The 14,486-nt window shown below is 39.0% G+C and overlaps 1 protein-coding gene across 1 annotated transcript in view; it reads left to right on the top strand.

The window, feature by feature from the left end:
• LOC144252333 (chromodomain-helicase-DNA-binding protein 1-like) overlaps window positions 1–14,486 on the top strand; it is a 113,015-nt gene that overhangs the window by 1,445 nt on the left and 97,084 nt on the right. Inside the window, 8 exon segments of the mRNA XM_077794729.1 lie at window positions 3,041–3,122; window positions 5,438–5,522; window positions 5,525–5,599; window positions 8,184–8,339; window positions 8,922–9,014; window positions 10,311–10,407; window positions 12,328–12,401; window positions 13,625–13,735. Of these exon segments, the coding sequence (XP_077650855.1) occupies window positions 3,041–3,122; window positions 5,438–5,522; window positions 5,525–5,599; window positions 8,184–8,339; window positions 8,922–9,014; window positions 10,311–10,407; window positions 12,328–12,401; window positions 13,625–13,735 (773 nt within the window).

Genomic DNA, 14,486 nt, shown 5'->3' with positions numbered 1-14,486 from the left:
CCAAAGGAGTCTCATTAAGGAAGTTGGGGGATAATCCCACATGATGGAAATCAGGGCCTACTTTTTCTTCTATTAGATGCAGGGTCTCTGGTTTTATTCCCAGGTCCTTGATCCATTTTGACTTGAGTTTTGTGCACGGTGAGAGATAGGGGTTTAATTTCATTTTGCACGTGGATTTTCAGTTTTACCAGCACCATTTGTTGAAGAGTTTATCTTTTCTCCAGTGTGTGTTTTTTGGCACCTTTGTCTAATATAAGATAATTGCAATTTTGTGGGTTAGTCTCTGTGCCCTCTATTCTGTACCATTGGTCTACCAGTCTGTTTTGGTGCCAATACCATGCTGTTTTTGTTGCTATTGCTCTGTAGTATGGTTTAAGGTCTAGTATAGTGATGCTCCCTGCTTCACTCTTCCTGCTAAGGATTGCTTTAGCTATTCTGGGTCTCTTATCTTAGCAGATGAATTTCATGATTGCTTTTTCTGTTTTTATGAGGAATGCCATTGGGATTTTGATTGGAATTGCATTAAATCTGTAAACTGCTTTTGGTGGTATGGTCATTTTGATAAGATATTAATTCTGCCTAACCTAGAGCGAGGTAGATATTTCCATCTTCTAAGGCCTTCTTTGATTTCTTTCTTTAGGGTTCTATAATTTTCTTTATACAGATCTCTTACCTCTTTCCTTAAGTGGATTCCCAAGTTTTTTTGTTTGTGTTCTGGGGTTTTTGTTTTGTTTTTGTTTTTGTTTTTGTTTTTGTTTTTGTTTTATTGTTGTTGTTTTGAGGTTATTGTGAATGAGATAGTTTTTTTTTCATTTCTTTGTAGAGGCTTTGTCACTGATATACAGAAATGTTTTTGACTTATGAGTGTTGATTTTATATCCTGCTACATTCATTTATTTACTAGTTCTAGAAGTTTTCTGGTGGAACTTTTAGTGTCTTCTAGGTGTAGAATCGTATCATCATCAAATTATGCCAATTTGAGTTCTTTTCCTGTATGTATCCCTTTGATTTCTTTCGTCTAATTGCTGTGGCCAGTGTTTCATGTACTGTGTTAAATAGAAGTGGTAAAAGAGGGCATCCCTGTCTTGTTCCAGTTTTTAGAGGGAATGCCTTCAATTTTTCTTCATTTAGAATGATGTTGGCCTGGGGTTTAGTGTAGAGAGACTTTATGATGTTGAGATATGTTCCTGTTATCTTTAGTTTTTCTAGTGTTTTGAACATGAAGGAGTGCTGTATTTTGTCATATGTTTTTTCTGCATCTATTGAGATGATTACATGATTCTTATCTTTAAGTCTGTTGATGTGATGACTTACATTTATTGATTTCTGTTGAACCAACCTTGTATCCCTGGGATGAATCCCACTTGATCATGGTGCACAATCTTTTTGATGTTTTTGTATTCTATTTGCCAGAATTTTATGAGAATTTTTGTATCTTGTTCATTAGAGATACTGGCCTGAAGTTTTCTTTTTTTGATATGTCTTTGCCTGGTTTTGGAATCAGGGTGATATTGGCCTCATAAAATGAGTTTGGAAGTGCTCCCTCTTTTTCTATTTCCTGAAATTAATTAAGAGTATTGGTATTAGTTCTTCTTAAAGGTCTTGTAGAACTTGGCTGTGTATTCATCCAGTCCTTGGCTTTTCTTGGTTGGTAGACTTCTGATAGTATCTTCTATTCTGTCATTTGAATGTTTTTTTTTTTTTAAGAGAGAAAGAAAGAGAGAATTTTAATATTTATTTTTTAGTTCTCGGCGGACACAACATCTTTGTATGCTGAGGATTGAACCCGGGCCGCATGCAAGCCAGGCAAGCGCGCTACCGCTTGAGCCACATCCCCAGCCCATCGTCATTTGAAATTGATCTGTTTAAATTGTGTATTTCATCCTGATTCAATTTAGGCAAATCATATGACTCTAGAAATTTGTCGATGCCTTTGAGGTTTTCTATTTTATTGGAGTACAAGTTTTCAACATCATTTCTGATTATCTTCCTGTATGTCTGTAGTGTCTGCCGTGGTATTGGAAGGAAGGCTTCCTTTTTATAGGCCAGCCTTTACACAGACGTTTGTTTTAATTTTTCAGGTATTGTCCTTCCTTACCCACTTTTTTGTTTGACACACTTAGTTTTACAAGTGCAAAAATAATGCAGTGGGATTCCATAATGTTTACCAGTAAAATTAAAAACTTAAAAGTCTTATAACGCCCACTTTATTATCTTTTGCATGATTTTCACATTTTTAAAAGGATATTCAATATTTATACCTTTTTCATTATTGTATTTTGCAGCTACCATTTATCATTTTATCACCTATTATTAGATAGTTTATTTTCATTTTTTTGCTATTTTAAGTTAATACATCTAGAATATCATCCAATCTTTTTCCATATTTTGGATTTTTTTAACAGCTTTTCACCAGTAGCATCTGTTAAAAATATAATTCTAGGACTGAAACTTCTTGAGAAATTGCTCTCGTGATATACTATACTATAAACATGCTGTGGCAGCAGCCCCCAATGACCTCCACGTTAACAAGTCCAGTGGCTGCATCATCCTGGACATCTCCGTGATCCTGTTCACCACTCTCCCATTTTAAAGTCCTACTCCTTTAGCTGCTGTGACATCACTGTCTCCTGATTTTTCTTATGGGTTTGATTCTCTGCTCTGCCCTTATGATCTTGACCTAGTTTCCTATCCTTTCAGAGTTTTAGTGTCCTTGTTGGCACGATTATGATTACTTGTCTTATTCCTTGGATTAAATTGCACACAAAGCCACAAGCGCAATGTCTGTTACATAGTACAATATGATAAACATATCCTTTCATTTCTGTCTCCGGCTCCTTACTTTCTGCATAGATCTCTCTCATCTGAGGGGAAAATAAAGCACATGGTAACCTTTCCAGATAGGAAGGTCACCATGCCAGGTATGCTTCTAACAGAGTGGGCTGTTAGTCTTTCTAACACGTCATAATTGTATAGTAAGATGTGGTTGTGAAATATGTTTGAGCTACACGAAGCTGAAAGTTTGGATTTTCTCTCACAGCTTCTCCTGGAGTGTTCTTGTTGTGGATGAAGCCCACAGATTGAAAAGCCAAAGCTCTCTGTTGCATAAGACACTCTCAGAGGTAAACTCAAAGGATAGTCTTAGTTTTTACACACCCCCCTTCCTTTTTTAATAGATTTTATTTTTAGAGCAAGTTAGGTTTACAACAAAATTGAGTAGAAGGTACAGGGAGTTCCCATATATCCCCTGCCCCTTTACAAGCCTAGCTTCCCCTATCTCAGCCTCTCCCTGAAGAGAGATGTTAAAACTAATGGAACTACATTGGCACCACAGTGTCACCAGAGTCCGTAATGCTGGATTCACTCGCTGTTGCGTGTCCTGTGAGTTTGAACAAACAGGTGATGGCATGTTTCCACCCTATAGTATCATGCAGAGCAGTTTCCTGGCTCAGAAATGCTATACCCATCTGTTCACCGTTCCTTCTCCCCTCTAACTCCCCTTTAAAACCACTTAGTTTAGTCTATACATAGCCAACTAAATTGAAACTTTATTATTATTATTATTATTATTATTATTATTATTATTTGTTCTAATTTGTAATATATGACAGCAGAATGCATTACAATTCACATTACCCATATAGAGCACAATTGTTTATATCTCTGGTTGTACACAAGTAGAGTCACACCATTCATGTCTTCATACATGTACTTCAGATAATGATGTCCATCTCATAAATTAAAACTTCTGTATTAAGACTTCTGCAGAGCTAAATAAACCTATTTTGGAGGGCAGTGACAAAAGTAGTATTTAATATGGCTAATTACTATTCCTTTCTCTTTTATATAGAAGATAACATTTACTAAAATCTAGTTATCAAATGAGTCAGACCCTACCCCAATAAAATGCATTGTATTTTTGGAGATGTTTCAACTGTCTTTTGAGTGCTTTTAATTTTTCTCTCTCTCTTTTTTTTTTTTTTTACAAATAAAGATCTTATACTCCTGTCTGCAGTTGTAGATGCATTGGATATACCTTACGCCTCCCCCAATTTACCTATTTAGAAACTTACCCTTCACATGGGGTCATGAAGAGACCAATTTCTTACAGCATATTGCCTTCAGTCTCTCGTCTGTTGTATTTTTAGTATGATACACTTGATTGCATTCCCTTCTCTTGATCTCTTGTATCATTCAGCAAAGTAGATGAGAAAGATCATTGTGGCCTGGAGCTGCCCTTGTTTCTGAGAAGCCAATGAAATGTGAAGTACCTTCTCCTTGTTAACTTGAAAATTTGCTCATTCATGAGACCACACTTGTTAATTTCTGAGATAATCAAAATTTGGTCCTCATCCTATAATAAATCACTTAAATTTAGAGGTCATTTAGAGGAAAATCTTAGACCTGGATTATGTATTTAATATTTATTGGCCTAAAAGTTGCAGTGTTTTTACTGAATATATCATTTTTTTTAGTTTCAAATATTTTTATCCCCTGCCAGGTAGGGCATCCTCTATCTGTGCTGTCCTGTTTGCCTTCTTTTTAGGGACCCTTAGTTACATGTCCTTCCCAAGAGTTTGTACTCTATATTTAAAATAATACACATGCATAGGATGTGACTTTTCCACATTACTTAATTCTGCTGGTATAAGTTCTTGTTAATGTCAGCTCAGAGGTTGACCTTGCTTGGCCTGATATCTGTTGTTACTGTTTTTCTCCCTTCATTAGTCTCTTATCCTCCGTGTTCCTATCTGTTTCTCAGTGTTTTTCCTTTTTCTCTTGGAAATGCTGGGGATTGACCCAGGGCTTCATGCATGCTAGGCAAGCGTTCTGCTGGTGACCCACATTCCTAGCCCTGTTTCTCAAAAATTTACAGAATCCCTTTTTATGTTGGACTGTCCATAGGTTACTATCCAGAAACATCTAGAAATCTTGATATCTTGACTCTGATATATTGCAAAGTTTATGAACAGACATTGTGTCAGTGTAAATCTTGCTGCTTGCTTGTAGCAGAGAGGCCTGATGCTATAAATAACTTTGGCTTCTCAAACTCTTTGAATGAATGTGTTTACTCAGATACTCCAGTTAATTCCCCCATGTAGGTCATAACATAGTTTGACTCCTCACATAGATTGCATTTAGTAACCCTAGTGAATACTCATGTAATACTCAAGAGTTTACAACGCGATGTCACTTACATGCTTACAAGAGTGTCTTCTTACAGATTATTATCCCCTCCTTATGGTTGAAACTGGAGAGGTATTATTTCTCACATTAAATAGAGTGTACAACTTGAACCTGAGCCTTCTGATTTCATTTGCTTTGGTTCATTGTGTTATATCATGTCCCTCTGTGTTCAAATAAATGTTGTGATGGGTCACTTGGTTTTGCTTCCCAGTGGTAGAGATTTTTAATTGTGTTTATTTACATATTCTAGTTCTCGGTGGTCTTCAGTCTCCTGTTGACTGGAACTCCTATCCAGAACAGCCTCCAAGAGCTCTACTCTCTCCTCAGTTTTGTGGAACTGACCTGTTTTCCAAGGAACAGATGGAGGATTTTGTTGAATGTTACCGGGATATTGAAAAAGAGTCCAAATCAGGTTAATTCCCATTCAGCAAATTATCCCCAAGAGATCTTGACACAGAAACTTCCCTAATGCATAAGAGTTGCAGATTGAAAAGGAAGAGAATCAATAACCGGAGAATGCCTTCCAGGGAGAAAAACCACCAGAGATATAAGGCAGATGATGGTCCCTCATGTGGTGTCCACTTGTCTGCTATCCATGGCTCTTACTTGTTTGTTACATGATTCTGCAGTGAGGATTATTGGTTCACTTTTGGAAAAAGTAGAAAGTACCCACTGATATGTGTGCTTTTTTAAAAACCAACTTCTAATTTTTTTTCAATTTTTTTTTTCTCTTTGTGGTATGGAGATTGAACCCAGGGGTGCTCTACCACAGGGATACATTCCCAGTCCTTCTGTAAAAAATTGGAGACAAGGTCTTGCTCAGTTTCATAGGCTGGCCTTCAGCTTATCATCGTCATGCCTCAAGTTCATGTCACCATGCGGCTTCAACTTGTAATTTATAAAAATTATAGACTTTGTTAACTTTCCATGCCACTTGCCAGTGCAGAAAAGTAAGTGCATGCTATAGACCCAGACTACTGTTAAGAATTCTGCAATACTGCTGTTTTCTTTTAACCAGAAGTTTGAGATGATTGGGATGTGGAAGGGAAAAGGGAAGCCTTCATTCGTATAACCGTAGCTTTTTCTTATACCTTTGCCACTCTGCCTTGTGAAACATTCCCATAATATCTGAATACCCTAGGATGATTGTCCAAAACAGATGGCAGGGGGCCACCCAGTGATTATGTGTGTGCTGGTTAAATATGAGTTGCAGAGGGTTCTTAGAGCAAAAATTCCCAAACCACAGGGTAAAGATGACCTGCAAACCTGCTCTGATTGATTACTCCCATGTTTAGAGTTGTCAGATATGGGACATCTAATTACAAATGACAAGGGACACACTGGTACTGAAGAGCTATGAATTCTTTATCTGAATTTCACATTTAACAGGTTGCTTATATTTTTGTTTTCTGTTTCTGGTTTTCCTGCATGATGTATACTTCCAACTTAGTGTAGCTTTTGAAGTCTAAGATGCCTGTAAAAGAACAAGGGATTAGAAGTTTTTAAAAATCCATTTTTAATGCTCGCCATTTTCACATTCACCTGTGTGTCCTTGGATAAGTGGCCTGATTTCTCTGAGCCTCACTTAACTGTCATAAACATGGAGACAGTATTGCTCACCCTGCATTTCTAGGCTGTATGCTGATCAGTGAGATGAAATGAAGAATACCCTGGAAAACAGTGTCTTGAAAATGAGATTATTCCTAAGAAGAATCCAGTTCTTTGAGTGTTGTAGTTTGGGTATTAAAAGCCAGTAACAAGTCCAGAAGGAATAGGAAGAAACCAGGAAAGGGAGAAATGATTGGTCCTCTAATTATGGTGGTTCAGCTTATAATTTTTTGACTTTTCCACTTTACAAAAGCAGCAACATTCAATAGAAACTGTACTTTGAATTTCAAATTTTTATTGGTGTACCTATTTGTACCTATGTTTGAGGTACATATTTATACCTGTTGATGTTTTGCATAGTGATCACTTAGGTCATTAGCATATCATATAGCAATACCTTTATCATTTTTTATGGTGAGTATATTCAAAATTCTGGATTCTAACTGGTTTAAGATATAAAATGCATTATTGTTAGTTATATTAGAATGTTCAATATAATCATCAGGGAAATGCAAACCAGGAACACAATGGGAAACCTCCTCCCCCCGTTAGAATGGTTATTACAGACACCACACGCTGGCAAGGCTGTGGTGGAAGGGGAACTCTGAGACACCCGGGTGGGAATAGAGATAGTACGACCATCGTGAAAACCACGATGGCGTTTCCTCAGAAAACTAAATAGAACTTCTGTATAATTCAGCAGTCCCATACTGGGTGTATAGTCGAAGAAGGGGATCGACACGTCAAGAGATGTCTGTGCTCCTGTGTTCATTGCAGCACTCTTGACAGTACCCAGAGTGTGGAGCTCACCTAGACGTCCATTAGCAGATAAAAAGGAAATGTGGTGTAGATACAGGATGGGATGCTCTTCAGCCATAAGAAGGCATGAGTTTCAGTCTTTTCCCAGGCTTGGGATAGGTTGTAAGGTACTGTCCTGTGAGGTGGGGTGGCACCACTCCCCAATGACTCAGTGACCCTGAGGGTAAGTAACTGATACTACACAGTGCTCTGTGTTGTCAGTTGTTTAGTCACAGGCATTCAGCACATTACATGAAGTATTCACAGTTTTTCATAGAAGAGGCTTCGGGTTAGATTATTTTCTGAGTGGACTAATGCAAGTGCTGAGCACATTTGAGGTAGGGTGGGCTGAGCTGTGGTGTTTGGTATGTTAGGTCCGTTCAAGGCATTTTTTACATCTAAGATATTTTCAGTTTGTGATGGGTTTATAGGAATGTAATCCCTTTGTAAGTCCAGGAGCATCTACTGTACTGACCTAGAATGCAGAATTAGCATGAAAATGAGGAAAGTGAGTTGCTCCATGTTCTCTAGTAGTTCGGCGCCTCTGCTGTATTTTTGTACCACACTCTTTTATGTTTTTCCTTCCACAGCAAGTGAACTTCACAACCTCTTGCAGCCGTTTCTGCTGAGGAGAGTGAAAGCAGCAGTAGCTAAAGAACTTCCCAAGAAGACAGAAGTAGTGATATACCATGGCATGTCAGCATTGCAGAAAAAATACTACAAGGCTATTTTGATGAAAGACCTAGGTATTCAGAGGGCACTTGGTCCATTAAGAAACTAAATGGGGATGTGATTTTTGTGCAGGGAAATATCTTATGATTACACTCACTTTGTGTAGCAAGAATATAAGGTAGAATTTTGTATTCTGAATGATATGCCAATCACCTGACGTGGAACAATAGCAGTGTTAAGTGTAGCTCAGACTTGGTTGTTGCATGATGGAATTTCCCTTTTTCCTCTTGCATGTTTTTTCTTATGCCTGCAATATAGCAAACACTTTTAAGTGTCTACTCATGATTTTTATCCTCTATTTGCTTTTTTTTCTCCCCTCTTAAAACCACAATAGCACTTAAAGAAGAAATTTTAGAAGTTTACAATTGTTTTAACAAAGCACTGCTAAGTTCACCTTGTAGACTTCCTTCTCAAAACAAAGTGAAGAGTAAGAAAATCCCATATGGGTATGATTTTAATTCTCAGTGCAATTGACTGCCATTTGGGAGGTTAGTATAAATTTGAGGGAAATACTATGAAATGAGTAAGGTTATGTTTGTGTTGTGTTTGTGTTTTGATTTGTTAGTCCCTTTTCCTCTCTGTCTTCAAAATTTCAGATGCATTTGAAAATGAGATGGCAAGGAAAGTTAAACTTTAGAATATCTTATCCCAGCTTCGAAAGTGCGTGGATCACCCGTATTTGTTTGATGGTGAGCCAGTGTCCTGTTTCCCCCCATTATTTTTCATTAGTAGTTCTGTAACCAAAATCATAGCTGGACTCTTCAACAGAACTGCTGCATTTATGTGTCTACTCTGCTTCTTCTCATTTTCTCTATATTAATGATATCTCGTGTTATTCATACTGAAGATTTCTTCACATGTCCCGTAATATCCCTTAAGCTGCTTTCCTTTTTCTCTCTTAATGCAGGATCCATGGCATTTGCCTTGACTCTACTTTTCTACAATCTAGAAATGTTTCTAAGCTTTTTTGGAGGGCAGGGAGCTTTTCTTTCTTTCATGATAGTGACAGTTGTGGAGAGGAAAACTGGCAGCTTTACAGAATGGGTCATAATGGGGATTCATCTGACCCTTCTTCAGGATTGGATTTCCTTTCGTCTTGAGCCCTCTCGGTCATTACACCCAGTTCCCTGTGTTCTCTGTGATGCCCAGCATTGTCAGTTCATGTTTCGTTAACCTCTCAGATCCCTTGACACAGCAGATGGCTTCCTCCTTGGGATGCTCTTCACTCAGCTTCTGGGGTAGTAGTTTTTCCTGCCTTTCTTCCTGTCTGCATGCTCCTGCTCTGTGCCCTTTGCTCTCTCCTTTCATCCTAGTGACTTCTGTACATGTCCCTCTAAGCACTGCTCTTGTTGCCACAAATTTATGTGTAGTGTTTCATTTTCATTCCCATTGGGGTTTTTTGATGCACTCTGATGGGCGATTCTCTGGCCCTGGAATTCCCTAGTGTAGAAAGATTGCAAAAGGTCTGCTGTACTTGTTTTAAGGAGTCTGCCAAGTACCATTAGGAGCTGTTTAAAAGTTCAACAGAACTTTAATCAAGTGCACATTAGAACTTTTTTTAAGGGAGAAGGGGCATTAGGAACATAGATTTTGAAGGACATCTTCCAGAATATTCTGACTGCTGCCTGTACCTTGAGAATCACTTTTATACACACCTAAGCCTATTTCTTGATTTCTTATCTAGAATGAGAGCCTTAGAATTTCCTTTGTGGATCTTCTTGATCTCTGGCATCTTCCTTTCCCTTGGTTTCCTAAAGAGTGAGTTTGTTTCTTAGATAAATATTTATTAGACTTTTTGGATGTGCCAGGCTCTGCAGTTGATATTAAGCAAATAATTAGAAAATGCCTCGAATAGGTGAGACTGAAGGGCCTACTGCATTAGAAAGAGCTTGGGCTCTCTCTGTTGCCTACCTATTGGGTTTTCTACTTAAGAATTTTGCCCTGACTCAGGGCACACAATTAGGATTGGGCTCTCTGCTTTCCAGGTGTGGAGCCAGAGCCTTTTGAAGTTGGAGACCACCTGATTGAGGCTAGTGGGAAACTTCACTTGCTGGATAAGCTGCTGGCATTCCTGCATTCCAGGTAGGAATAGGTTGACATGTACTGCTCTCGGGGAGTGACTGGTTCAAACCTGAGTAATGAAGAACTTACTGATTCTTGAGACTGATTCAAGTTCCCTTTTTTAGAAGCCTGGAATTCAGGGCCTACTTTCTCTGCAACTGTACACCCACCCCATTCCATCTCATCCAACCCCACTCCTCCACCTTTATCCTTTCTTTCCTGAATTCCTACAGGATTTAGGATCTCAGTCCAGGACTTGGCAAGCCCTACCTTACTCTGCTACCTTGTTGATCAGTGTATGTTCACCTCATCAGTCCAACTATGTTGGTTGCATCCACAAGGATGAGTCAACTTTGAGCATTTCTTTTAAAATTGCCTGCTGCTTCCTTGAATTGAACTGACACATAATAAAGCTTGAGTAAACATTGGTTCTTGTTAATCTTTGGGATTTTATTTAAACTCAAGGTGTAGTTGGGGAATACTCTTTCCCAGAAATGCAAGTTGGGTATCAGAAGATGACATTTGGTTAGTGTTCAGCAGCCTGGTATCCAGCATGTACATCTTCATCACCACAGGAAAGGGGTAATCTAGGAAAAGACCAGAGACTCAAGAATTTCAGAATTGTGCCTTTAGGATGATTGCCCCAGGTGTGGCCTGAACTAACCTAAAACTTCAGATTTGTCAAAATTGCCCAGTCTTTTGCAAATTAAATAATTGCATGTCTTGGGGCTGGAGTTGTGGCTCAGTGGTCGAGTGCTTGCCTAGCTAGCCCATGTGAGGCCCTGGGTCCAATCCTCACCACCACACAAAAATAAATAAATAGCTCAGTGACTAAGCACTCGCCTCACATGCGTGAGGCAGGAGATTCGATCTTCAGCACCACGTACAAAAATAAAAATAAATAAAGTTATTGTGTCCATCTACAACTAAAGAAATTGAAAGAATAAAATAAAGGTATTGTGTTCAACTATGACTAAAATGTAAATATAAAAAACTGTTAATAATCATAATTACACATCTTACTGTATTTTATGGCCTTTGACATATCTACCATAAGTGTGTGTTAGAGATGGAGAAGAACCTATAGATACCTTCCATCCAAGTTTTTCATGACCTTGAAAGGTCATGCCCAATGTCATAGGTAGTAAGTGGCAGAGAGAGATAAGAATCGAGGTACTCACCTTCAAACTCAGTGCTTTTTCCAACAATTTGGGGCTAGAGTCTGGCCGATGTTCTCCCTAACTCTTGGTCTTACTCTCCTGGCAACCTTAAGGTAAGTTTGTTTTCTTAAAAAAAAAAAATTGTTTTGACAGCATTGTCCTTGTTTGTTCAGGCAAATTTAAAACAATGTCTGATGATAAGGGCTGTCACCTTGACTTTGTTTCTTCTACATTATTTTGAATTATCCTTTCCTTTCTTCACTCTCTATATGTAAGTTTCTTGTGTACCATGGTGGATTGCTTCTGTAACATGATGCTTCTCGACTTTTCTAGATGGTAATGACTTGTACCGCCAAGTAGAGAATAGCAGTAGATAGCCTTCCATAGCTCTTCAGGATCTTGGGGAGTAGGTGCACACATATTTGTACCTTGCCTTTACTCTTCACATGTATATTTATTTTACTATTGAAATGAAACTTCTGTTTTCATTGAGTGAAGTGATATTCCAGAAAGAGGCTCCTTGGTTACGCCAGGGCTTTCACACTCCCTGGTGAATTGACAGGTGCCCTGGGACTGCTCTGAGGGATGCAGCTACATGTGGAGGCACTTTGTCTTCTTGTATAAAGTATTCAGAGTTTCTGAAAAAGTTACAGGACATTGATATTTCTACTTTAGCATTTCCCTTATGTGTAAAGTTGTCCTCTTTGGTCATGTTGCCTGAGGGTCACTCCCCGTAAACACTACTAGAGTTGGCAGTTTCTCCTTTTCTTCTTCTTGCCAGGGGCCATTGCGTCTTACTCTTCTCTCAAATGACCCAGATGTTGGATATTCTCCAGGACTGTATGGACTGCAAAGGTGACTCCCCTTGGCCACTACATCATCTGAGAGTCATAAGGGGTGTGGGAAGGTTACCGAGGATAAGGTTAAAGACAAAGAAGGTGAAAAGGCTGAGGAGAGTGAGTGGTGTGTGAAGCAAGATCAACAGCAGGGTTGAGACGCATGGGCAGAAGTAACACCCACATTCTCACCAGGTGATGCAGGTGATGGGTATGGAGCAGACGTTGTGAAAATGTTGAGTGGCTTCAAAAATGTGTGAGTCGAGTTTCAGCGACAAACACTTGCAGCGTCTCTCAACAGCTCAGCAGTTGTGTACTTATGCAGGATTAGTAAGAAAGGGAAGATAGATAGTATGGAGATCCCACAAATCAAGCAGAGGGAGGGTGAGAGTAATTATTTCTGTGACAATAGGGAATGTAGGCAGTTACTTGAGAACTCTGCTTAATATATAATAAAATTGATGTGGGATAATGGGACAAAGCTTGAACAGGGGTTGATTTTTGAGCCTGTGGGAGAGTATCAGCCGCAGAAATAACTGTTTTAAAGTTTAGTTGAGAGTGGTCTCTCAGATCCACTTGATGCCCCCCAAGTACTGCAGTAACTGGGCACTTCAGCTACTGGCACATTGAGGAATCTCGAGTGCTAAAACATGACTTGAGATTATAATTCCCCTTCCTGACCTGATGCGTGGTGACAAGTGGAGAGCCCTAGAGCTTCGCTGAAAAGCAGGTGCTGGGTCATCAGGCAGGCTCCCAAGTGCTTGTCTTACTGCTTGCCTAAGTCAGGATTGTGTCTCAGCAGTCACCAACTGCCAGGGTATGGATATTTAGGGTGGCCTGGGAAGAGTCAAAACCAAATATTAACTCTGCAAATGCCAAAGACTTTGGCTGCCTGTGGTTTTAAAACCCAGGATAGTGTGTTACGGTGATTTTTTTGGTGAAGTGATGAATTGTTCCCCTAAATTTAGATCTTTCAGACTGGGGTTGTGCCTCAGTGGTAGAGCCCTTACCTGGCATGTGAGAGGCACTGGTTTGAATCCTCAGTACCACATAAAATAAGAAACAAGATCAAGTTATAAAACAATTGAGATCTTTCCCTTGGGCTTTATTGAAAGTAGGGCAGGCCTGGGTGTGGAAAGGATAAATAGGCATTGGCTTAGGAATGACTCGATTATTTTATTTCCTAAGAGTCCTTGCAAAGAGTAAGTGCCTGTGTGTGGTTGTTGTCTTCTCTACGTAAAGGCTACAGCTATGAGCATGTGGACGGTTCTGTGAGAGGCGAAGAGAGACACCTGGCCATCAAGAACTTTGGACAGCAGCCCATCTTTGTTTTTCTCCTGAGCATCAGGGCAGGTAAGCCCATGGGTGTTGAGGAAGCAGATAGTCATCACACCACTGGTAGGTTTTCCCCTAATTCTCTGAAAGGAGAGGTTCTTACCAAGGAGCATTGAAAAAGGAGAGAATCGAAGCACTTACGTAGCCTAGTACTGGACTTCTCGTGTGGAGCTCTTTTCTGTTCAAGCTGTGAAGCTGTGATCGTTAGAAGGGAGGCTGAAACCTGGGCCTGTTGGAAAGTAATTCTAATCCACTTAGACCACTGACTGGGAATGTCCTGTTTTGTTTTTAATTTTGGGGAAAGTTTTATTCACATTCATTCATTCTCCTTCCCAGCCATGAATTTGGAAAATAAGATAATCTCTTTTCTAGTTTCCCTTCCTCCAGGAGTACCTCTGGAAGAGTGTTATAAAGTTTAATAAAGATTTGTTGTTTAAAATGTAACTAGAGTGAAACTGACAGCTATTTATAATTATTATGGTATTGTCCATATGACTTAATTATAAATAAATGACACTTGTGGTTTTACCAGTTGCTTTCACATAGTATTAAATAATTTGAAATCGGTTTGGGGAAATGGAATTTTTCTTACATTCTGAATCAAAAAGCCCTAAATTAATTTTGAATTCATAGTCTGAGTTTCATGATCTTATTTTTTTGATGATAATCCTGATGGAATAGATATAGGAACACAAACAGGAATTGTGTCCTTGATGATAAAGAGATTAATGTCTTTATGGAAAGAAAGGTCACCCTTATGTAGAAAGCA

This window comes from Urocitellus parryii, unplaced genomic scaffold (assembly GCF_045843805.1).
Source record: "Urocitellus parryii isolate mUroPar1 unplaced genomic scaffold, mUroPar1.hap1 Scaffold_40, whole genome shotgun sequence".
In the NCBI taxonomy this organism is placed as follows: Eukaryota; Metazoa; Chordata; class Mammalia; order Rodentia; family Sciuridae; genus Urocitellus; species Urocitellus parryii.
This window is presented reverse-complemented; position numbering and strand designations above follow the sequence as displayed.